General features: G+C 38.1%; 1 protein-coding gene across 19 annotated transcripts in view; it reads left to right on the plus strand.

Moving 5' to 3' along the window:
• Positions 1-24,820, plus strand: part of LOC107085934 (receptor-type tyrosine-protein phosphatase F-like) — a 264,502-nt gene that overhangs the window by 87,397 nt on the left and 152,285 nt on the right. For all 19 annotated transcript variants that reach the window (XM_015376596.1, XM_015376598.1, XM_015376597.1 and 16 more), the window contains one exon: positions 23,636-23,812. In XM_015376596.1, the coding sequence (XP_015232082.1) occupies positions 23,713-23,812 (100 nt within the window). In that variant the 5' untranslated portion in view covers positions 23,636-23,712. The remainder of the gene's footprint in view (positions 1-23,635; positions 23,813-24,820) is intronic.

Raw genomic sequence — 24,820 nt, forward strand, 5'->3', positions numbered from 1 at the left:
TACACTAACAGACTTTATTCACTAATAGTATTCACTAATAGTGGGTATTTATTGGGACTGGGTTTATTTCAGGGTATAGGTGTATAGGATGACCAATGTTCTGTTTTGTGTTAGTCTGTCAAATAAAGGCCTCATAAAATAAATTGAAGGTATTTGTTTTAACCAATACTTTTGCAATGTACTCTGCATCATGTTTGAAAGACTCTTGAGCTCAATGTCTTTCTCTCATGCTTGCACCACCACTGGATTCTTCAAAAGTAATTACAGGCTGAGCATATGGATTTTTCCATAGAACTTGATTTCTCATCACTGGTGAGCTTGGTGATGTGTAATGGGCTACTGAGGCATGATGAATCTCCTCAAACGCTTTCTTTGGTGTCTGAACATGCAAGATGAAGCTTACAATCACAGATCAATGCCAGTGACGGCGACTGTGTCAGTTATCCATGACACATGCTGCAAGTAAAAACCTGCCTGCTTTTATTGAATTATCAGAGCTCGAAGCTTTCATGCAGATTACGAGGTGTCAAGTTTAAAATGTCAGCAGTGGGTGTTTTTTTTTAAAACATTTTTTATCTTTTCAGCGTATGCGTCAGGAATTGCACCCTGATGTTGACGGGGTCATAGGTTGTTGTTTCATGATGACAACACCTAATTGTCAATCCGGCGTTGGGTACTTAATTACATGTTTACACAGCTTCAATTTAGTTATGCTGCTGTATACGCCTTGCATAATGTGTGATGTCAATCAGCGGCCACCACCGTGTGATGTGTCAGTGGTTGCTGACAGTCGCTTTCTCGTTTCGGTTGTGACACTTCTTTATTTCGTCCAGCCTTTCATTCATCTCGACAGGTGCTGACGGAAAGGTTTAGAAAAAAAGGCCATCTTTACCAATGCAGTCATCAGTGTTTTGACAAGACTTCTTTTCTCCGCCGCCCCTAGCAGTGAACTCATTTGATAGAAGTAGGTCTGCACCTCGCCTTTGACTTCTCTATAAGTTTGATAAAGACAGTATTGGAGTTTTGACACCAAATCAGATCCAAATTAGAAAACATGTTTATTTTAGGCAAGGTGGTGTTATTTTTGTTGCTTGTGAGCAAGGCAGCTTTAGCTGAATGTCTTTTTCAGTTTTTTCTTCCATGCGTTTGGTTTTTGATTATATACTTTAGTGTATTTTTTTGTTGCAAGTGTATCTTCTAGGGCTAGTCATAGCAAACCATCAGCACTCTGTTTTTTGCTGGTGGTCTTGCACCTGACATTGAAACGGTTACTGTGTGGGCTTCTCATAAAGAGACGAGCCCATTTCGTCCATCAGTATATTCCCTTCCCTGCACAGTTCATTACAATTCCAGATCATTCAATCATGCTTCTATAATGATGGAAATACCTCTATTTCCAGGAAAAAAAACAATGTTTTCTTCTTTTTTTGGTGCATTCCATATGTGGCAAGGTTAGGCTTGTCTTTTATTTAATGTAACCAGTGCAGGGGAGTTGATTGGGAACATAAATTGGCCATTATTTGGATTAGTTTTTTCACTGTACTTTGTGGGAACTCTCTAAATGACTTAATATCCACCAATATTCAGACGTATGGTGCAGTTATTTTTATATATTTACATATATTTAGGCTGCAACTAATGACTATTTTAGAAATCGATTAATCTGTTGATTAATCGATATTAATCGATTTTTATTAATAATCGGATAGCCAAAGTAAAACTAAAACTTCTCGACTTGAGGAGTTCTGGATATAGCATATTGACAGACAAAAAAAAAAAAAAAAAAGATCTTAAATGCCAAATGTTAATATATTTTTCTACAAGTTCGATATAATTACTGCCCTACTAAGTGATAAGTAAGTGATGACTATTTCAATAATCAATTAATCATGATTAATTATTTCAACCCTATATATATATATATATATATATATATAATATATATAATATATAGGACTTCATTGTGTAATAATGCTTGACCTTTTAATGAATAATAAAAGCCGTGAGTTTGGTTGCCTTAGCATACCTTTAGTCAGAATTTGAGCTTGCAGCTTTACTTTATGGCACATGATGGGCAACTATAAAGCTGTGCAGCAGTAAAACAAATAAAGTTAAAGCTTTGCTGGATTTATTCATAGCTCCGTCCTCAGAGTATAATCTAGTATCTGCTTTATTCCATCGCTTTCACCACAGCCCTTGTTTGCTCAGGCTCCCATTTTCTTAAAAATGCCATGCTTAAACCTGACATTCCACTTCATTACTTCACCAGTCCTCCTGTCCCTTCCTTTATCAGCCCACACATGTCACTTCTAATGGAATAATAAGCCTTCACACTCATTCGTGGACTTGCATCTGAGCGTGCAGCTTTTGTATTCTTGGCTGTGTGTTTTATCCTCAAACATAGGGCAATGTCTCTTCCTCCTGCAGAATTCTCAATTCCCCGGCTTGTTTTGTGAAGATGGATGGAGATTCATTTGGTTTCATTATAACGCCTGACTTATTTATGGCCTGCCTGTGCAGCGCCTCTTGGCCCACTGGTAAAGATGCTGGGGGCTGTGGCGTTGATGAAACATTCCTGTGTCCATGGGGTGGGGGCTTGTGAGGATGGGGGTGTTTCTCCAAGGGAAGCACTGCTTGTTGAAGAGAGGGCAGAGAGGTGACAGAACAAGAACCATGGACAAGGCCACCAAAATCTAATTCCAATTGCCCTGCCTAGCTACAGCGCTCCTCTTTTAAAGCCTTTTAAATTCTTGCACTGCTTGGTGCTGGGCACACGGTGTGGTCAGGCCTTATTAAAACATTCACAATAAAACATAAACCAGCCTTTGCAGAAAGTCAGCACTAAACACGTCTTGGTGTTCAACTTGTGCACTGTTCTGAGTGCTGCAGCAACAATCCTAAACCTTTATCTCTGGACCCCCCTCCGCCCTTTCCAGCCTTTGAGATTACCGCTTCACAACCCTGAAGCAGGGATGCTGTCTGCCTGGTAATTTAATGGCTAATCCCCTGCCTCTTCCCTACAAATCTCTTTCCTGATAAAGGGGTTTCTTCTGCATTAGTAAACATGGGAATCTTGGATTAAAATAAGACAAGAGAACCAGTTTGGGAAGACAGCTAGCCAGTCTCCTTCACAGACTTTGCATCTTGTTTTGTCAAGTTGAGCAATTATGTATGCCAGGAAAAAGCCTTTGAATTTGCTAAAAGTATGTGTCATCCTTTTTTGCACTTATTGGAAAGGAGATTCCTAATTCCCCAAGCTCAGCGTCTCATGGGGTTAGTAGTTATATGGTTTGATGTTGAGCTGTGACTGCCTCAGAGTGTTGTGCATTAAGTGGGGATCCCAGTTCATTGTTAATTTACATTTATTAGCTTTCTGACCCAAATAAGTTATTCTACTGATTTCCATGACTAGACATGATGCCTCACTTAAAAGGAATTTGCTTTCTCAGATCTTCCTTTGCAAGCTGGGTCTGGGTGCTGTATGGAAAACTGCTAAAGAGACCAAGCATAACAAGAAAGTGGGCTGCAGTCCTCACGAGAGCTTTAGGAAGATATTAGCTTAGGCTATCTGCATAATTTCTGCCTCCTGGTTGACAGTTTACCTGCTATGATTGACTAAGCCTAAGATTTTAAAACTTCTGAAATAGCTCAGCCAATTTAAACAGATCTGTGAAAGACGGACGTTAACCAGCCTGTGGAATGTCTGCTATGTTTGCAGCAATGGGGCGTCATTTGTTGACCTGACAAAGACATTTTAACATTAGGGTGGATTTGATGAGGTGATTGACGGGATCCTGTACCGACATGTCTTTCTGTGTGTGAGACAACATTGTGTTCAACCCAATCGGTCAAACTGAGATGACATGAGAAAGGAGTTTGGACAGATCTCCATTTTATGAGCACATTGAAAAGCTCGTGGCTGTCCAAAAGAGCTTCATTGCAGTGTATGTATTTGGATTTTATGTAATACACCAACACAAAGTACTGCATAATTGTGGACTGAAAAAGGGATTAGATTTGGTTTTTGACCAAAAATCTGTCTTATATGCAAACACAATCAGCTTCTTTTAACAGGATCCCTTAAAATACGTTGTTGTTAACAGTTGCTTTTCTAAGTTATTTATTGTTAAATTTAGTAACCTTCTGTGTGCAATTTATTAATTAATTCAGTCAGTTAAGGCAGTCAACAGTGCCTTAGTAACTCCATAGCTCAGATATGAAAATGTTTCATGCGTGCATCCACCAAATCCCCAATTATAGCAGGAATATTTCAATATTTTTGGAAGATTGGCCAGGTAATGCAACCAAAGTGGTACAACACCATTTGAATTACTTTAACCTATAAAGCTTAAGGGCTTTTGACGTTTCTTGAGGCACTATAGCTGCTAATCCTTGAATTAATTTATTGGGCAAAAAGTTTTTGGTCTGTTTGCATATCAGCTGTTTTTTTAGACTTTTATTTATGAATTAATCTTTTATTTGAAATATCTTTTTTTATGAATGGTGATTATTCATTTAATTAAAATAAATTAAACCCTTGGCAACTTTTCTTATTATCTAATTTAGAAAAATACTTTTCAGATCTAAATGCTGGCTTTGGTTGATTGGATGTGTGTTCATGTAATATCTAGAGGAGCTCTTGCCAGAATTTCTTTTATGAAATGATTTTTCAAAGAAAGTGTTTGATGAGTCATTCAAATCTCAAGAGCTCAGACTGAACTACAGTTTTCTTCTAGTATATCTTTGATTATTTGTAAGAATGGGAAGCACATTTGTGTCTGGCTGCTGAAGACACTGAACAATGACTCTTTCTAGGTATTAATTGATAGTTTGGGGGCAGGTAAATCATATCTGTGCTGTGGAAGGAATAAGTATAAATAGGTATTCCTTGGACAGTAAGTCAAGTGTTGAATATGGCCGAGAGAGGGTTGAGGCAGATTTTAAGTGTCCTGAAGACCAATGATTAAATGTACAATGTTGCTGTCCTTTCCATAATTTCTGCTCTCTGTATTCTGCATCTCTTTTACCCTTATATGTGTATAGGTAGATATATAACAGCTCGTAAGGTGTGGCTTTTGCTTCATTTGAAGCTTATCTACCAGTTTGACGGAGTGAATTTCAGTTGTATGCTTCGCCCAGAGATCCCATATAAAAAACGGAGCGAGAGTGAGGAGAGGGCCAGGGAGATTGGTCCCAGAGAGAGATTCATAGGTGGTAATGAGGACGTTGGTGATGTGCAGGTCAGCGTGTTGTGGCTGCGGCCTGTCAGCATAATGGACCTTGCCAGTCAGCTGGCAATCGATTTTGCCGCTCACAACCTCGTCAGCCCGTTGTTCTGCACTCTTGCTGTCTGTCATGCTGCCATGCGGAGATTGAGGACAAAGCAGAATCTCCCTTCAGACGACAGATGTGGTGTCCAGATACTTTCTCATTACCTGAGAGGTGGACTGAGGTGAGGTGTTGAGGAAAACGAGGGTCTGACTTCACAATTTCTGCCAAAGTAAGCTCAAGAGAAATCCCGAGTTAATCCAGTTTACTCTTGCCTGTGGCAATTCAACATGTCAAGATTCAGGGGGCATAGGTATGTTTATCAATGAGGTATTGGGACCGTTTTTACTATAAATAGGGATTAAACTACATTTTAACTACCAAACGAACATGATCTGGGTGCATCTGTTCACATCCATGTCTTGTATAAGAAGGGAATTGACTGCTGTCTGACAGCGACATTTGCTTTTGAGGAAATCCCAACTGGTTTTAAATAAATGGGGTTTTTGCATATCTGGTACAGTTTTTGCATATCTGGTACAAACACATTTTTGTAAGTGGTACAATAAAATATTTCTATTCACCTCCCTTGGCTAATGTCCTGTTAAATTTACATACTGTAATTACATATAAATGCTAAAATTTATGACTTACTAACTCTTAGCTGCTTTTTCATAGTGAACCGAAGTACTATTTCACTGTGGGAATACAGCAACTGGCTAACCACTTCCTGATATCCATATTAGATATAACTGCATTAGAATTCCCTACTAGCATTATTCTTAAAGATTTGTTCACATCGTATGATGAGCCTGGACACTGAATTTGGAAGCAAATTTATACCTTCCGATTTCAATTAATTCAAATTAGGGTTTAACTGTAAGAATGCTGCAACTACCCAACATTTCTCTTCTACCAAAGCTAAACTTAGCATCTGCTAAGGTTCTGGGTTTGATTCCCGGCCCAGGGTCTTTCCGCATGGAGTTTGCATGTTCTCCCCGTGCGTGTGTGGGTTCTCTCTGGGTGTTCCAGCTTCTTCACACAGTCCAAAAACTTGATTGTTAGATTAATTGGAATCTCTAAGTTGTCCTAAGGTGTGAGTTTGTGTGTGCATTGTTGTATGTCTTTGTGCGTCTCTGAGACTGACAACCTGTCCAAGGTGTACCCCGCATTATGCCCATAGACTGCTGGAGATTGGCACTGGTCCCACCCAGACCCTGTAGGCATAAACGGGAGAAGATAGATGGATGGATGAGAAACTTTACATTAATGTTAGGAAACAATTATTTGCTTCTCATGACTAAATCAAAGGTTATTCTCATTGTGAAATAATGTAACTGGCTTACCCACTATCACTGCTCAACTTATCATCTGCCAGTTACTTATCTGGGAAAATTCATGTTCAGGCATCTGCCAGAGAGGATTCCTCTCAACGTTCTTTTTTAGGGTTATTCCACATTTTTTGATTAGGCGAGACACCAATGGTGAGATCTCTTTTTTGCCACCCACGGGGGCTCAATTAGTTAACTATTTTGGCTGATGATGATTTTTTATTTAACATGTGATTGGGTGCTTTCTCTATTCTCATCAAACACAAAAGCTTTCTATCAGAGCTGAAAGAAATTGGTAATTTATTATGAGATTACTGCGACTGCTAAATAAGAGACTTCAGCATTCATATATATATATATATATATGGAAACACTGTATATATACCCCACACACCTTTTCCTTCTTTTTGCACCTTCTTCTTTTTGACTATTGAGCCGATGTAACAAGTACATTTCTTAACAATGAGATCAATAAAGTGAATCAATAAATCAATCAATGAATGGGTTAAGCATTATGTGACAAGCAAGTTGCAATGTTCAGATTTTTAAGGGGTCTTGGCAGTAGGAGTAATCATTAGAAAGTTGTCAGTTTAATTCTATCCTCCCTCTCCACAGGTCAAAATGCCCCTGAACTAAGCACTTTACTTCAAGGTTCCTACTGATCCACTGGCAGGGTAAATAAGGAAAATGTTGAGTGCAGCAAGTGATTGTGACTTATTGTGTAAAAGCATTTTGAATGGTGGTAGAAGTAAAAAAAAAAAATTGCTTAAATGTACTTCAAAATCTTTAGCACTTGGGCTGATCAAAAGTGAGCTAAAATGCTCAAGGTTTAACACATTGTTAGGCTCACAGAATCTTTATTTTATTTGCCAGACAATTATTATGTTTTTTTTTCTCCATTTTATTCTTCATTTAAGACCACTTAATGGTGTGGACAGGGGGCCAAGAACTGGGCTTATTCACTCCATACCAATTTTAGATTATTTAAGATACAGCTTTAGATTTTAAGATACCAAAATGATGTAGTTTTTGTTTTGCCTAAATCTTTAAAAGCCATCTCTCTTTTGTTTTTAAAAGCTAGCTTTGTGTACAAATTCATTTTTCTATGTGTTCAATTTATTTTTCAACCATAATAATGATGATAGTTATAGGCAAAGCTTCTATGGACTTTAAATAGTCTAGTTTGTGGTGACAGCTGATGTATAGAAATTAATTTCAAACTATCATAAAGTGTCCACTGGCTGTATCAATGTTTTTATTCTTTTTTTCCACTTAGACCTACATGTTAATTTTTAATATTTTCATCAGAATTAATCGTCCCATTTTGCCTAAAGTCAGTGGACTACAGCTGTTGGCACAAAGCCTAAATTATCAACCATGAACTTTGAAGCTTAATATTCCCTAATAGTCACATGCTCCTGACTTGTTAGAAAAAAAGTCAAATATTATGACATTACAACGTTTATCACATCCTGATTTTAAGGTCACAATAGAAGGCTTGAGTCAGCACTAATCAAGAACACTCAGACCTGGTTAGTTTATTATAAATAATTTGTCACCCTGTTATAGTTATTATAGATTACTCTAGTTTTACAAACAAGTGTGGAGCTATTAGTTCCTACTTTTCTCACTCTTCCATCCTCTGGTCTTTGCCAAATTCAAACTTATCTCTTTTACATTTTAAATCCTTAGTCCTCCGGAGAGCAGTGGGGATATATGCTTCCATCTGCTCCAACAGGCTGGCTCATGGCTTAGCCGGGGTAAAAGACAGAGGAGGAGGCTTGGTCAGAAAGAGGTGGGGGGTTTGTGGGGCATGGGGATAGAGTAAAACACAGACTGACAAAAAGACAAAATGGCTTGTTAGGATCTGCCTCTTTTCACTAGTTAGACAGGGACTGAGAGAGTATTCGTCTGGAATAGAAGCAACAGACTTGGACAGGAGTTGGATTAGGACCTCTGGGATCCTCTTCGCAATAACAGCTAATACATGTTGAATATGTTAGGTTTTAACTGTTTCCACAAGAACAAGGAGTCCTGGTTTCCTTTGTGTAAATAATCCACTTTCTGGGAAAAAGGTGGATATCTTGGTGGTGTCTCCCTTTCAGATTTCCAAAAGCTTGTTTTTCTTAAAGAGGTGGTCCTTTTTAAATAGTCTTATGCATTACTGTGCCACTTACCATTAGCTACAATGTTTCTGTTTCCCACCTCAAATGCCAGGTTTTATAGGAGAGGCTTTTCCCAGCCCTGTCTTGGTTTGTTTAACCCTTCCCTGAGTCAATATTAAGGTTATTTCTCTGTACTTTGGACCACAATGGGCTGCTTTCCTATGTGTGCTTTACATGCCCTGTTGCAAACTGAAATAAAACATAGTCAACAAGCTGTTTCTTCTGAGCTCCAGCAGCAACTAAAGACAAACATTCAATATAGTGTGAGAAATATTGTACATCCTGTGTCATAAACTGAATGGAGTCTACGGCTAACTCCCCTCACGTCTGTGTGTTTGTGTTTTTATTACCTGCGAGTATATTGTGGCTGACGAAGCAGATTTTCAGGAGTAAATTTGCATTTGACAGATGTAGTGAGATAAAGAACTGTTTTCAGGTCCCAGTTAGACAAGAACAGACCATCATTTATGATCATTTGTGCAAATGCTCATAAAAGTGGTGCAGAAGACTTGGAATCCCTTTAAAATATCCCTATAGTGGCTTTTGAGTGGTTTCAGTGTTTCTCAGTTTTAATTATGTCACGATCTGTAGCTTCAAAGACTTTTGACTAAAGTAGATTTTTTTTGATAATCTGTACTTATTTAAGCTAATCAAATGTTACTACATTAGAAGTTAAACAAATATACGATATATTTAGTTAACAAACTTTAGGATACAAAGGAATTAATGTTGTTCTATTACATATATTTAGGGAGAACACTTTATTCCCACTAAAGATAGAGTTCAGATTGAAGCCTATAAAATACTATGATTACTATCAGCTATCAGATAACCAGTGTTAAAGTGGTTTGTGTTTTCCTTTCAGTCTGGTCTATTTTTTTTTTATCAAGGTCATTTGCACAATTTGAGCTGACAAACTGCCTAAAGGATCTTATACCCTTACCTCCACCCACATCTAATATTCGCCAAAATGGACCTGCCCAGTGGACCACAGAGCTGGTGGTGGCTGAGGGATGGGCGTGGTCTGGTAAGACAAAAAAGGGTTAAAAATAACTAACTGGATGCTAAGCTGATAAACAGCTAACCTGAGGATTGATAGAAATTGCAAAACTCATTATTGTAGAGTGCTTTGCATTTTTTGGGGGGCCCAGGGCAGCAGAGCGGCTGATGTCCATTTTTCTGAGCAATGTCACACTATCTTTGAAGTCAGTACCAATATTGATTCAAAATCTGATCCATTACACTTGTTAAACATGAGACGTGCGCCACAAAAACACCTTTGGACACAATTGGCTCTATGTCCAACTCCACTATTTCCTGAACTTTAGCCGGCTCATTTATTTCCTTTCTTTGATTACTGGACAGACTGATTAGTATAGGTGTGTCTGACCTCATTAACCATGACAACATTGGCTAAAGTTCAGGAAATACTGAAGTTGGGCATAGAGCGTATTGCAGGATTGCCACCAATTAGCAGTAAACGTTCAACATATTTAGCCTTGTCCTGTTGTGTGCATGAGTCAGACCACACAGAAATAGACAAACAGGGAAGAGTGAATGATGACAGTGTACTGTAGATTATAAGCATCTCCTGTATATGATTATTCCTCTCCAGTTGCTAAAGTAAGTATAGTCTCTGCCTTGTACGTATGGGCAATCTCAGGTCCTCAGAAAGCCTGGTTCCCAGGAACCAGAAAACATCCTCAGCAGTATTGTTGAGGATGTTCAGGGCAGGCAGTACAGGCATAAAATCCAAAATCATCTCAATTGTCTCTGGGTTACTCTGAATGAAACATTAGTCAAAAAATAAATTAAAAAAAATTGTTTCTATTTTGAATTAATTGTTGTGGTCTTGCGTTTTTCATATGGATCTGCTGTATTGTACACCTTAAAAACCATAAACCATAAAAATATACCTTAGGTGCAGTTTTGAATATTTTTGTGTTTGGTTACCGTTAAATATTGTAAACCTGACAAAACTCCAACATTACTGAGTATTGCTGCAGACAATGAGAGTTGCTGCTCTGCAACCGAGCACTAAAGCCATTGCTTCCTTCTCCTGTCCGTTTCTGAAGGGTCCAAAACACTCCCAGCGCTTTACAGATACTAATCTAGCCTGACACCAAGCTAATTTACAATACCCCCCTAATCTAAGCATTGACTGACTAGAGGTAATTGATTTAGAACAGTGGGGGCACTGGATGAAAAGCACAGGGTCTTTAAAAACCATTCTTATACAAATTTTAATTCAAAATAACAACCTCAGTGCTAGTTGTTGGGAACAAATGCATTGCAACCCCCCACCCAAAACAAAAACATTTTAATTTGTTTTTCTCTATTTGGTTCCTGAAAATCTTTCTTTGAAATATCCATTGGCTGTGCTCAGCCTGGACAACTGCCTACATTTGGGAAGCTATTGATATAAGGAGCTGTGTGTTTGCCAGTATTTTAGCTCACATGCCTTCACTGTGTTTGTCATTTACTGTTGGAGACAAGGCCTTCCACATCAGAGGTGGGGGGGCAGGGGAGTCCTGGTCCGCTGTGTGGTGTGAATTGGGGGGGGGGGGATCAGTGCCTTCTGTGCTGTCTGCCTAGTCATTTTGCGGCACCATCTGTCCACAAGCAAACTGTCAAGTGGTGACGTCTTAGCTTGTCTCTCTTGCTAGGCAGCTTGAATTTCTTTTTCGATGTTTCCAAGCATCTGTTGCTGTGAATAGATCAAAGTTTATGGGGCTACATTAATGTTTAACCATAACACAGAAACAAACTCAGTTATTCATTTTTTTTCCCCGGGTAAAATGTTAACACAAAGAAATAATATATTTCTTCAAATCTTTACACCTCAGGGGGGATGTTGACTTCATACATTATCTACTTTTCGATAGCGAAGATTTTCTTTAGACTTTATTTTCTGTTCCACTTTCTAAATGTTTTCATCTGGCCCAGTGACTATCCATCCATTTCCTTACAGTAACTATTTAGCAGATTCCATATCTATAACCTGATCCCTAAGGACATATCAACTATAAATTCATATAGGAAAATTCTGTGTATATTTTGAACAGACAAACTTTCACAGTAACCTTTGTGTATAACATAACATAGGAAATCCTTGATTGTGTAATTTATTCTTATTTCTTTTAGATCAAGGCAAGGTAAGGCAACAGGGAATTTAAAACTCCTCTTAGACAACAGAAATAAAAACCAATAAAATCATCCTTAGTAGCATATTGTGCCTACCAGATGAATCACTCAAAAAGGAAATATAAAGGTCTGAAATAAAATCTGAAACCCTTCAGTTTTGTGTTAAGGAATAGTTCACTGAACATATTGCATATGCAGCTGTGTCTTTATGTTCCATAAACACTGAATAAGAAACTACAGAGAGGTGTTTCTGACACTTTATTAGTTCAGGTATACACAGCATTTCTCCCACTTGATGGATGTCTGTTTTACATTGAGCCTGCTTTTTGATTTATTTGCAAGCCACTTTTTTTTCTCAGTACTCTGCACTGCAAGCCATTTTGTCCTCGCTCTGCTGTGCGGCATAGCCAATAATCACTCTACGATAAATTCAAATGGAAGTGGCACTCTGGTGTGTCTCTTTGAGTCCTTGTAATACATATTGGTGTAAAACATATCACCTTTCATTCCCAGAATGATTTGCTGCTTAGAAGATTGCTGCCCCTATGCTAAGGACCCCTCCCCTCTAACAGACACGTGGAAATTTATGATGATGCTTGAGTTTTGTTAAATGATCATTCAACCATACTAAATGTCAATTGACACTGCATTATTAACCCAATACACAGATGTCTTTGCTGTATTTTTACTAGGCAGGTAGTGAAGTAGCCTTTAAGATTACATCGTATAGATTGTAGAGTGCTTTGCATATATTTTACATAATACATCTACTTTCTAAAGTGCTACTACTCTTTCATTCTGTTTTCTTTTAAATTTCTTTGTGTCCACAATTATCTTCACTGTTTATTATAAGGGTTTACTGCAATATACCTCTTCAAAGTAGTAATTAGTATCTTTCTTTGTCAGTTCATTCTTTCTTAATACATTTCCTGTATCTCCTGTGTTGATATTAGTCCTTAACTTTGGTTAGCTGCATCCTCTGTGTTTCCTTAGTTTCCCCAGTGCCAATTATTCAGCCTTCCCTCAGTTCCCTGCTTAGATTTCTCCCATCTGCTCTGCATTCTGTTGGTTTTGCTCAGTGATTTCCATGTCACTCGTTACAATTTAAGTCCCTCAGTCTTTGCCATTCCCTGCATGATTCCACAGTTGTTGTCACCGTGGGTCCTTTGTGTTTTCCTTGTGTTCTGGGAATTTTAAGTTTCATCATTAAATACTATCTCCATCAAGGGTCTCCCTCTACTCTTTTGCTGCTAGGGTCCCTCATTAATAATCTCAAAATGGAGAATCAATATTAACCTCGAAAAAAATAAAAATGAGAATCGGAACCAGTACCATATATATTCCATTTTCACACGAAACACAGTGGTAGCGGCATCATGCTTTAAGGATGTATTTTTCTTCAGCAGGGACAAGAATGTTGGTAAGAGTTGATTGGGAACAATGGAGGAAACCAATATAGGAAAGTCATGGATTAAATCTTGTTTGTTGCTTCAAAAGACGAAACTGAAAAAAAAAAATGCAGTAAAATGCTGCACAGTGATGGTATTGCAAAGATGACATCGGTGTTGCTGTTGAGCCTTATGTAGCAATCATTCCTTTTCGATCTTTTTGGGTCAATAGTTCATTAAGCCTCCTTTGTAACATTTAGGGCTTGAAACTCACGAATATGCTTTATTGCAAAGCATTCTATTGTAACACTGACTGCAGGGTTATTGCCAAGCTGAAAGGTCAGCCTTTACTCCCCTTTCAAGTCTTTTGCACCCTGTAATAGGTTTTCTATTAGGGCTGCGCTGTACTTATCTTCATCAACTCTGACAATCAAAGGTTTTTTTTGCATCTGACCAGTGTCAGATGTTTGTTTGGCAGGGGAACAAGGCGTGGGAACAATTAATCTGATAAATCATGGTTAATCGATTATTGAAATAATTGTCAACTAATTTGGTAATCGGTTAATCATTAACTGGAGTATAGAGATTAAAACAGGCCGTTAGCTGACAGAGCGACCCACCTTGAGAAGCAATTATACCACAATTGTAAAAAAAAATATGTAAACATATTGCAATTAAGATAATAAACTTTTTTGTATGTTCATATGCTCTATCCAGAAATCCTCTAGTGGAGAAGTTTTAGTTTCACCTGGTTTAATTTAGCAAGAAGTCCTCTTTAAGGAGCTTTTTACTGTACAATTATTATTCGATTAATCGAAAGATTAATAGGAAGATTAATCGATTTGCAAAACAATAGTTAGTTGCAGCCTTGGATCCTACTGTAAATTTTCTTTCCTACCATTTTTGAGCACATGAGTAATGATAAAATTTTTTACATATTTTCTCACATGAGCATATGAATTAGGAAGAAAGGATGACAGTTGCTTGAGTTTGGTATTATTTAGGGTAATCAGTGTAAAGGGGATTTAATACAGATTTCATAGTTCCTTAAAACTATGTAGCCTCTTGTGTCCACTAAGAAATTATACATATATTTGTGTTTATAGGATCCAATCTCAGTAATTTTTGTTTCTTGTTGAAATGTGAGGTTTGAGTCTTACTTTCGCAGAGACTGTATATTGTGCAATCCCCTGCATATAGGTCGACCTTTCTGATCGTTATCAGTCTGTGAGAACAGTGAGCTCTTTTGAGTCGTCCACAGACAGAACCTTTACTCGTGTTTAATTATTACTTAAGATCAGCGTAATCAGTGCCTTTTACTTTCTATTGCTCAACTGAAGAAAATATGCACATCTGTTAGAGGTGCCTGTCAGTCTCTCAGTTTCATGGGTGGCAGTAAAGTGTTAACAATTAACTTTGTGGAATCAGCTTGTAAACAGAAGAGCTGTAAAACTCAATAGGTCACAGGACATTACCCTTTGTTGGAGGAAATTCGAAGTAAGGTCTTGTTTCACTCGTAAAAAGAATTCCAAAAAACAAAACAAAACACCACCCACACCATGAATTCTTCAGATATATCAGAGTTGGAGTAGAGAACTCCATTTGGTTGTTTTACACTTTAATTTTACAGTATGGAACTTATGCAGTAATTCTCTTGGGATCTTGTGGTTGTGATCACTGCTCAGGTAAAAAAAAAAAAAAGAGAATAAAGCTACGATGGTGAGACTTCTTGGGCATGGAAAACTAATCAAGAGCCAAAAACAGTGCTGTTGAAATTCAGCTCGTAACCGTGTTTATGGAGCTGTTGCAGGCTTCGCAAATACAAACCTCTCTGGTCTGGGTTTATCACCCCCAGAGACGGCCGTGATTAGCTCTCCATGCCGCTGGCCCATATATCTCAGCTGTCCCGCCTCCCCTCGCCCAGGATTACCCATTAAATAAGAGACGGAGAGATGGAGGGAACATGAGTGGGAGGGAGGGGGAAACGACAGAGAGCAGAAATGCTACCTGTAGTTAGCGTAATGGTGGTGTTTACACAGCCGCCGCCTCTGTCTCCCTTTTTTTTCTCCCTGTGCAGCTGCGCCCTGCATTTCTTGTCTGTCGACGGCCATCTCTGTATGGGTGGCCACTCCCTTGCCACACAGATTTACGGGGGGGTAATAAGGTCAGTGACAGACACCTGATGAGGGAGGCAAACAAGCAAACAGGATAGGTGTGCGTCAGGTGTGTGCATTCCCCTCCCCAATGAGCTGACTCAAATGCCCTATTGTCCTCCACAGTTTCCTAGTTTAGACGTTCCAATTGTTGACTTGTTAATTACCTCCCTAAATCCCTTAGTCCTCTACCTATTGCACACCTTATATCCCATATACTCAGTTTGTCACGCTCTGTATTCCTGAGAACTCCCCAAACACTTAAGAATGCGAAGCTTCTTCGTTAAGGATTAAGAGTCGATGCTCCGTTGACTGATGGAAGGTTCAGACGGGTTCTATTCAGCGACCTCGTCTTCTGTGTTTGTTTAGACACAATGTTACTGCAACAGAATCATCTCCCCTTAATAGGCTACGCAATCTTGACATATTGACAAATTGGGGACCCTCTGCTGCACGATAAATTGTGTTCAGCCGCCGAATCACCGCCCACATCTTGAATTTGAGGAGTGAGTTGCAAAGAGTGGCTGGAAAAGCCTGAATATCACAGCAGCTTTCCAGGTCTATGTTTCTGACTTGGATCAAATCATTACACTCCTGAACTATCGTTATGTGAAACCCTTGGTTTTGTTGTTCATTCTTTGCTTTGGAAATCAGAAATCCAGATTTTTACTACAATTTCAATATTTAGCTTATTGTTTTTTGAGTGTTAATGCATATAAACAACCAGCTTTCAGTTTAACATCAGCTTGCTAAACATGATGGTTGCATGATGTGTAGTATGGATGGATTCCTGTCAGATTCTTACAACATAAGTATTAGTAATAAATATGACTACATTAAATAAATAAAAAAAGAATAATAATTATAAATGTAAACAAATGATTTGCATTACACTAGAAGATTTTACTTTTTTATTTTGGTAGATCTCTTTTCAAATCTTATCTGCAACGTGCAATACATCAGGTTCTGAATAAAAGCTTATAAAAGCATTTCTCTCGACTTCTCTACCTATTACCTCTTCACCCATAATCATTGACTGGTTACTTATCTTTCCTACAAGATTGTCATGTTCTTCATTACTCTCTTTGGCTGGCCAGCAATATCTGAGATATCTGCTGGCTGTTGCACACTTTTTTTATGTCAGAATGATGGAGGCTGCTGTAACTTTCATTGCAAAGGTTTTATTTCCTAAATCACTTTAGAGATATGGGCCTTAATTGTCTCAGAAGTGTACAGACAGTCCTTTTTGACTTTATGATTAGATTTTTCTTCTAACAGCTGCTATCAACTTCGAAATCTTTCCAAATATTTCCAGTTAGGCACAGGGTGTTTCTGCACAAGGTTATAATTACTACTGGTGGAGTCTGAGATTTTGTGACAGGATAGGTAGTTACATGCTTTAAACTTGTCAACCTGTAACTGTTGACATGCTCTGCATGTTTTTACTCAATGCTGCAAGAACAACACCCAATTTATGTCCAGCCAAGACATTTTTTTTTTACTTTTTAGGAACTCAAGTGCAGATCTTCTAGGAAGTCTTCATATGCATCCCCTACTCAAGGACAAAGTCCTAATATTTGTCACTAAACAAGAAAAGAGATTCTCCCTAAAAAAATGAGGCAAGAAGTCCCATCTCATCTAGACTTTCAGTTTAAGGGTCAACGATTTATTTTAGCTGGGTAACAACCCTTAAAATTATCTAAAAACACTCCTCCTTTGGCTTGCTGATAATACCTGGTTACATTAGTGTATTAGTGTATTTTAACCTATTTTAGTTATTGGGAAAAAGAAATATAAGCATGAAAGAAAAGATATGAATGATTTGTAACTGTTAACAGCTAATTATGCTAAAGTTAGCATCTGTTTTAGAAATTCCTTTCCGTGCACATTCTTTATATTTGCAGCAATGTCAAAAGTGTTCCAGTTTTATTGCCATGGATTTCATATGGTGCATCATCTCTCTTTTTTTGTTGCAGGATGTGTCGTTACATCTCAATTTAGACTTTCATACTTTGCACCTGCAGTGCAGGTGTTCAAAAATAGGATTACGAAACTCTGGCAGACTTTGTGCACTCTATGTAACCCCTGTTGTTCTTTAAACATTTGCCTTCATAAAAACAGTTTCACAGATACTGGTGAAGTAATCTGGAAAAACCTTTTAGCAATAATTATCTACTTGCTCACTTTGTATAATTCTCTCACCAGACGTTGGTGGGAAATCATTTATTCTCAGAAGGGCATTCATGCACACCTACATCTTCACACTGTTTTGCTATTGCTTCCCCCTCATAGTTGCAAACAAGAGCAACAATATCTCTTTGTGTGCTGAGCCATTTGCTTGGATTTCGGATCACACCACGCTCCATTTCCAGGTTAACGCCCTGTCCTTTTCCAGGGTACAACTCTAATAGTTACAATAGTTGTTCCAAAGTGTTTCTGTACAGCTGGGAGGGACCGGTCTTCACTGTAGTAAATAAGTAGCTATAAAAAAATAAAGAATAAGCCTTCGCTTGAGGAATTTGTCTCATAGAAGATGAAAAGCATCTGCCTCTTTCTGGCATCTGCTGCGAAAGATATCCCTCCACCGCCAAGGGTTTGGAGCACGGCGAGTAGCCAACTCTATATGCCTCGCTCACTTCCTCCCCCCCACAACATGAACGAGAGCAGTGCTGGCATACTTTGAAATGAGTGTCATAACAAATTAGTCAGCCGCTGAAATTAATGTAAGTTACACTCACTTTGCAGTGCTAACTTTGGGTATTAATTTAAAATAAAAAACGGGCTCTAAATGCTTCTAATTCCCTATGCAGAGTTGAAGGAGTGATCCAATATTTTGGCATCTTCAGCATCATATTTGTGTCTTTATTTTTATTTTCCTGACTGCAACAGCTTAACACTCAATATTAAAGCGCTTTTTCAATAACAGTGAGAAGGAAAGCCTCTTTTTTATTTATTTTTCTTGCTTGGGGTTTAATCTCAACTCTGATGCAGCGAGGAGGTATTTCTTCAAAGTCTACATGAGACGGGGAGGTGCATATTAAGAGTTTGATACGGTCGCAGCTCAAACCTTCACACAAGAGAAGAGGCTGACTTTACCACGTCTTCAGATTCCTTAGATGCAAGTTGTTTTTGGAATCGGATATAGGTCTACCAGACTGTGAGGCCTTGAGGCGAATACCTGTGCAGAGGATGTAGAGTTGGCTGTTGATGTCAGGCACCAGCTGATTTCATATGCTGCATTTTGTCTTATTGTCTAACCATAATTCATGCCTTTGGTTTTGCCCCACTACCTTGAGAAAATAGGTTAAAAAGTGGCATGAGTGAAAAAAAGATAAAGGCTATTGCTAGACTACCTGCGTCAGTGAATGTTTAACAAAGAGGGGGGGTCATCGTTGGAGATGTGGCCTGTTGTGTGCATTTTTCTGTTTCTTACCAGCATTGAAGGAGCCAAATGAGTAATGACCTCCACAGGCTGAGGAATGTTTTTTTTTTCTCTTTACAAGATACTGGAGGCATTATACTCCTGACACTCTAACTTATTTAACTGAACTGAATAGAATAAAGCTGACTGGCCACCCAGCAAGCCTCAAGATATTCAAGTTGAGCAGTTTTTTTCTTCTTCTAAAAATATAAAGTGTTTTTCATTCCTTTTCTGAAGAGGGAAGTAAGGTTTGAAGTTTTAAGATATCAAAGAGTTGTTTTTTTTTAATACATTTTAGGTTACCTTTTTATTGAAATTGGTTTGACAGGCAGCTTTAAATCCATTTAAAGAGACTTCTATTCTGGCTGTGCTGTGATCTTTACATTATTATACAGCAGCTACTTGTGAGAAGTGGCTGCAGGCAAGAGTGTGGGCATTAGAGGTGTAGATAACTCATTTCAAAAGGATTGCTTTACTTTGTTTATCATGGTAACAGACAGTTAAACTGGAGGGTCCTTTCTTAGTTAATTCAGTGTTTGAGAATAAATTTGATTCCTTTTAAAGATAAAACATTAGTGGTCAAATATCTAGTTATTTCTCTTTTTTTAAACCATAAAAAGAACTTAATGTATAAAGCGCCTTCTTGCAAAACGCTGAACAGTACTAGGAGATAAGAGGCACCTTAAAAAATACAGATTAAAACAACAAATATAAGGTAGAATTAAGGACGAACAAGGATGAACAAGTGGGTCATCACCTTAGCTTTAGTAACATCCACAGAACCTGACAGCCTGATGTCCAAAGGAAGGTGGTTACACAGGAAAGGGGGACGAAAAAACAAGGCGCCCCTGCACAAATTTTTTTGTTTGTTTGTTTTTAGAGATTGTGAAAAGGCAAGTGCCTTGAAATCTAAGCACGTGAGTACAGATATATGTGCAGAAGGTCCAAGAGGTAAGATGGTGCAAGACCATTTAAAGCCTTGGATCTTGAAGTCACCTCGAATAGGACAAAACAGGCTTTAGCTTTTTTTTCTGAGATGATAAAAGGTCTTAGTCACCACCTGTAAATGAGGCTTTCAGAAGTAAGCACAGGATCAAAATACACTCCTAGGTTTTTAACGGTAACCATAGATTTTACAACATAGTTGTCAAACTTTAGGGTTAGGTTTGGAGATGAGTGTAACCATTCCTGAGAACCGATTACCGTTAAGTCTCTCTTGCCTGTGCTAAGAACTTATTTAACAGTCAGACCTTTATGGCTGATATAGAGGCCTCTAATTTCAGCAGCAGATGCCATTTAGACTTTGGTTTTTCGGCTAAATCTGGTCCTTGATAGTCTGGATTTAGACCAGAAATAGTTGTTGAACATTGGGCTGCGTTTAGTCGCTCTGACTTTTTCCCATAACAATAACAGAAGTTAAATAGACGCTGAAAACCCAGTTTTCATTTTACTACTTTTCAACTTTTGCTCTTTTACCAAATTTAGATGTTGTTTGGATGTAAATTATGTCGTCTTTTCAATGTCTTTTCAACCAGTGTTTGCTCGGTGGGCAGTTAGGTACTAGTGTGCCATAATTTCCAACAAATCTTAGTCATTAAAAAAAACTTTTACTTTCTGACAAAGAATCCAGGCCAAAGATTTATTTCTGAATATAATTCATTTGGCTAAATTTCCCATAAGTCCTTTGAATTAGATACAAGAGAGAATGGACTGTCCTAAGTTTTTGTTGCTGTATGAATGGTAGAGTTAAGCAGTACTTTCCCTTCCCCACACGTTCCTCTGCTCCTCTGTCAGTCAGCCTGCACAAAGGGTCGTTACAATTCTCATTATATATAAGAAAGAATAGTTTGGCATTCCATCTTTCTGGAAAACTCAGTTGGTCATGAGTTGAAAAATGAAGGAGCGTCACCCATCACCCCTAGATTATCTTTTAGTAATTTAGTAACAAGACCAACAAAGTCATGTAAGAGATTATTATGAAAAAATGTATTGTTTAAACACCAGGAATGGTTCCGGCTCAAGGCTACTATAAGGTTTTTACATTTTCAGTCAACTACAATTAACATTCAATTAGCAATGGAGACTTTTAGCACGCTCTGTCTTAACGCTATTTTACCAACTTAAAGATATTTGCACATTGTCAGAAAATGTTAACCCTGTACAGTTTAAAGTTGCAATATTACTTTTTTTTACTTTTTTAAAATTGTGGTATGCTTACGGTATATCTACTTGTGACCAACCAATGGCAGCACTCGCCCCCATTAGGGGCTGCTCCTTTACACCTTTTTTATTTTTTTTATCTTGACCTTTTCTTGTATAAAACAGTTCTTGCTATTACCAGACATTTCTTGTTAAAACCCCATTAGCACCCTCTAGGGAACTCTGCATAAACCCATATTTCAGTTGTTCTATTATCTACTAACATCATAAATGACCCCTCACACACCAACCATGGACTGTTCTCCCTGCTGCCCTCTGGGAAGAGACTCCAGAACAGTTTTTCCCCCACCGCTATTAGACTGCTGAAAGTTGTGTGAAATGGGTTATTTTATTTGAAAAAGATAAAATAAAAAATTTATGTTAGAACTGTAAATATGTTTTTTTTTGTATTTATTACTGTTTTTAAGCCTGCACTAAAAAAAGAAATTGTCTAGAGCTGTTTTAAACAAAATTGTATACACTTGTATATACAAAATGACAAATCTGTCTAAGTCTAAGTCTACTTAGTATTGTGCTTATGCTGTTTGACTCCAGCAGGATGTCATTTAGAGTTTTTATCAGTAAACCAGGGATAACTGAAGTATTTTCTGAGTCCGGTTGCAAAGGTGAGGATCAAAACAAAAACAAATGATTATATAAATGATTCTACTGGATTCACTTTGTATTAGTCTTTCTCTTGCTTCACAAAGGTAAACAGCAGCTTGACAAAGCCATGATGGCAATTATTTTACATCCAAGTAGTATGAAGTTCTTCATATATACACACACACATCAATGTCAAACAGATGGTATCGAAATCGGCCGATACTGCACAGCCAGGTAATGGATAATGTTATCGAAGCTAAAAAATGGCATCGGCACAAGACTAATTACTATATCTTCTGCAGGGTTCCTGCAGGTCCTTAAAAAGTCTTAAAAGGAATTAAATTCTTCAAAATAAAACTAAGGCCTTAATTGGTATTAAAATATCTTAAATCAGTCTTTTGTCTGCCTTAATTTTTAAAACATCATAAATAGGATTGCTTTTATTACGATTTTTTTTGTAATCTAAATAAAACGTTAAAATTGACAATGTTTTTTTTTTTTTATTATTAAAAAAAAATATCGGCTCGCCATTATTGGTTCTGTCCCGATAGCGGAACCAAAATAAAGCGCTGTTGCGTCCGGGACATTTGGGAGATGAACCTTTAACTTTTTGTCTGGAAAATATGAGCAAGTGTAGATGTAACGAAAATTGGCTCCAGCCAAGAGTTTTCTCCATGGCTAAAACCAGTACCAGGGAACATACATGAGGCACAGTGGATTTTGTGCAAGAAGTCATTCAAGCTCGGAACGATGGGAATTAAGGCAGTGGAGTCACATGCGAAGCACGAAACACAAATCGTAAAAATCGAGTTACTGAGAAACAGCCGATATTTCTCGGTTTTATTCCACCCTTGTCTCTGCAACGGCTCCACAAATCAGACATACTAAGAAAACGATACTAAAAAAAAATAGCTGCAAAAAAGACTTAGCATTGGTTATGTTGTGGCTTTAAAACTGATTGTTTTGTTCCCTGCTAAAACAAAGTTTGTGAATTCAGTGAAATACTTGTTAAAGTATATCTGTCATTTGTGTGTTTTTAGCTTTCTTCCTGTATGGGAAGCTTTTCAAAATTCGAAACATTAGTGCAGTGGTTTATGTTAAAATAAACCTTTGGGTTAAGGTGGCGCAAGAGGATTTTTCTTGTGTTTCTTGTGAATTTGGTCTTAAATTTTTATTTCAAGTGGCATTAAAAACTCTTAAAAAGTCTTGAATTTAACTTGCCTTATGCTGTAGGAACCCTGTTCTGGGCTTCTGTGGTGTGAAAAGGTTATTTTTTAATTGTACATAAAGGCGTGTGATACTATTAACTTGAGATGGAAGTAGAAAGGAACCTGTTAGAAGATACGAAAGGCGTACAAAATTTAGCAAAGGGATGAATTTGGCTAAAACCATTGTATTATAAGTTTATTTATGAACTCATGTTATCACTCAGTGAGATCATTGCACTCTGTGAGATTTGAGACCATCTGGATGGTTCCATTTCAATTTCTCTAATGGGAGACATTAAGAAGGCTGTAGACCCCTGGGACTGGTCTTTAGGAGGTCCTTTGGGTTTTTAACTGAACCCTGCTTTAAGATGGAAGGTGGCTGAAGGAAACTGATCCAGCCTCTTCCTCTCCATTTGAATCTTGTGTTTCATTTTCCATTTGTAAAGTTGTTCTGCCTCGCTGCCTCTTGTTATGTATTTACATTCACTTTACTTGTTTTGTCCCTTGCCTGAAGCAGGATTTGTTTTGGGGATGCGATGCCTTGTTGATCGCGAACAAAGATCTCCAGTGTTGTATGCTGCTGTTTGTTTTTTTTGTTAAAACATGTATACTTAAATCCTTTCCTGTTTGGTTCTGCTCAGCGACTTGCTTTTGATATATCTGCCTAGCTGTGTTATGCTGCTCATTGAAATCTATGCAAATGCAGCGAGTTTGAATACTAATGTCTGCTCTGCATTTCTTTGCTCTCTCAGGTGTTAGTCTTTGATCCTGTCAGAGTGGGACGCATCTAGCAGCGGGGACTGAGGAGGGAGCAGTGCCATCTAGGAGCATGGTGCCTAACATTCACCTGGCAGGGCCCCTCCTGCACAGAGGGGCGTTGCTGCTGCTGTTTCTGCTCGGCTCCAAGGTCATCTCCTCTCTGGCAGACAGTAAGTAACCTCCTTCACATGGGACATCCTGCATCAGCTTCCTTACAGTGGAAAAGCACGAGGGACTTTTATTCTGCTTTCGGATTTCAAAGGGATTTCAGAAAACAGACAAGGATTGTTTGATGCATACATAGATAGAGCACTGGCACCTGAACTTAAAATATGAAGAGGTGGCAGTTGAGATCAATCTACCTTTGTGCCTTGCTGTCTGTTTGAGTGACAGTTTTGGCTGGAAAAAGACATTCAGAGAGATCTGTCTGTCCTGCTGGACCCTTTGGAGATCTGGGGGCAGCTCCCCCACCATAGACAAGGTCAGGAACAGAATTAATTCACCACATGACCTCACCTACAGTGCTGTCATTGGGTCACTGTAATTCAATTACGCCCCGACACCCCTCTGTCTCAGTCTGACCACGGCGGCTGATCTGTCCTCTCAGACGTGCATCAAAGAGGATTTGCTTTTTTTTCGTAGCCTTTGCCTTTTGTTTCTCCAGGCCCTGTTCTCGTGGTGTGTCATCTTTTCAATTGTTTCGCCAAGAGTTTGACCTTGAGAAGAAATTTTTGCAGTGCTGACATTTTTTTTGTAGTTCTGTGAATTTGCCTTTTCTTCTGCTTATATCCGACACACCAAATTAGGGCATTATATTTGAACAAATTTGTTATTAGTTAAGTTAAAAACCATATATTGTGGATTCCTAGTCAAATATAAAATTGAACTGGAACAAGCTTGGGTCAAGATATATACAAGTTTTTAGTTTTCAAAAGACACCCACCCCTTTATTTTTCTCTGGAAAATGACTTATTTATTATATAGTGAGTGTTTGATATCATCATCTCCAACCAGTTTATCCCTATAGATACAGTTGAAGATTAAAAAATGGGAAAAAAACATTTGTTTGTAGAACTGCCAGTTTCTATGTGGTTTGATCATATAAGCTTCTGACACCTTTAGCACAACAATGGCATTAGATGTTTCAGAGAAAAAACATTTTGGATCAGAAAACATTG

This window comes from Cyprinodon variegatus, unplaced genomic scaffold (assembly GCF_000732505.1).
Source record: "Cyprinodon variegatus isolate N-32 unplaced genomic scaffold, C_variegatus-1.0 Scaffold137, whole genome shotgun sequence".
Taxonomy (NCBI): domain Eukaryota; kingdom Metazoa; phylum Chordata; class Actinopteri; order Cyprinodontiformes; family Cyprinodontidae; genus Cyprinodon; species Cyprinodon variegatus.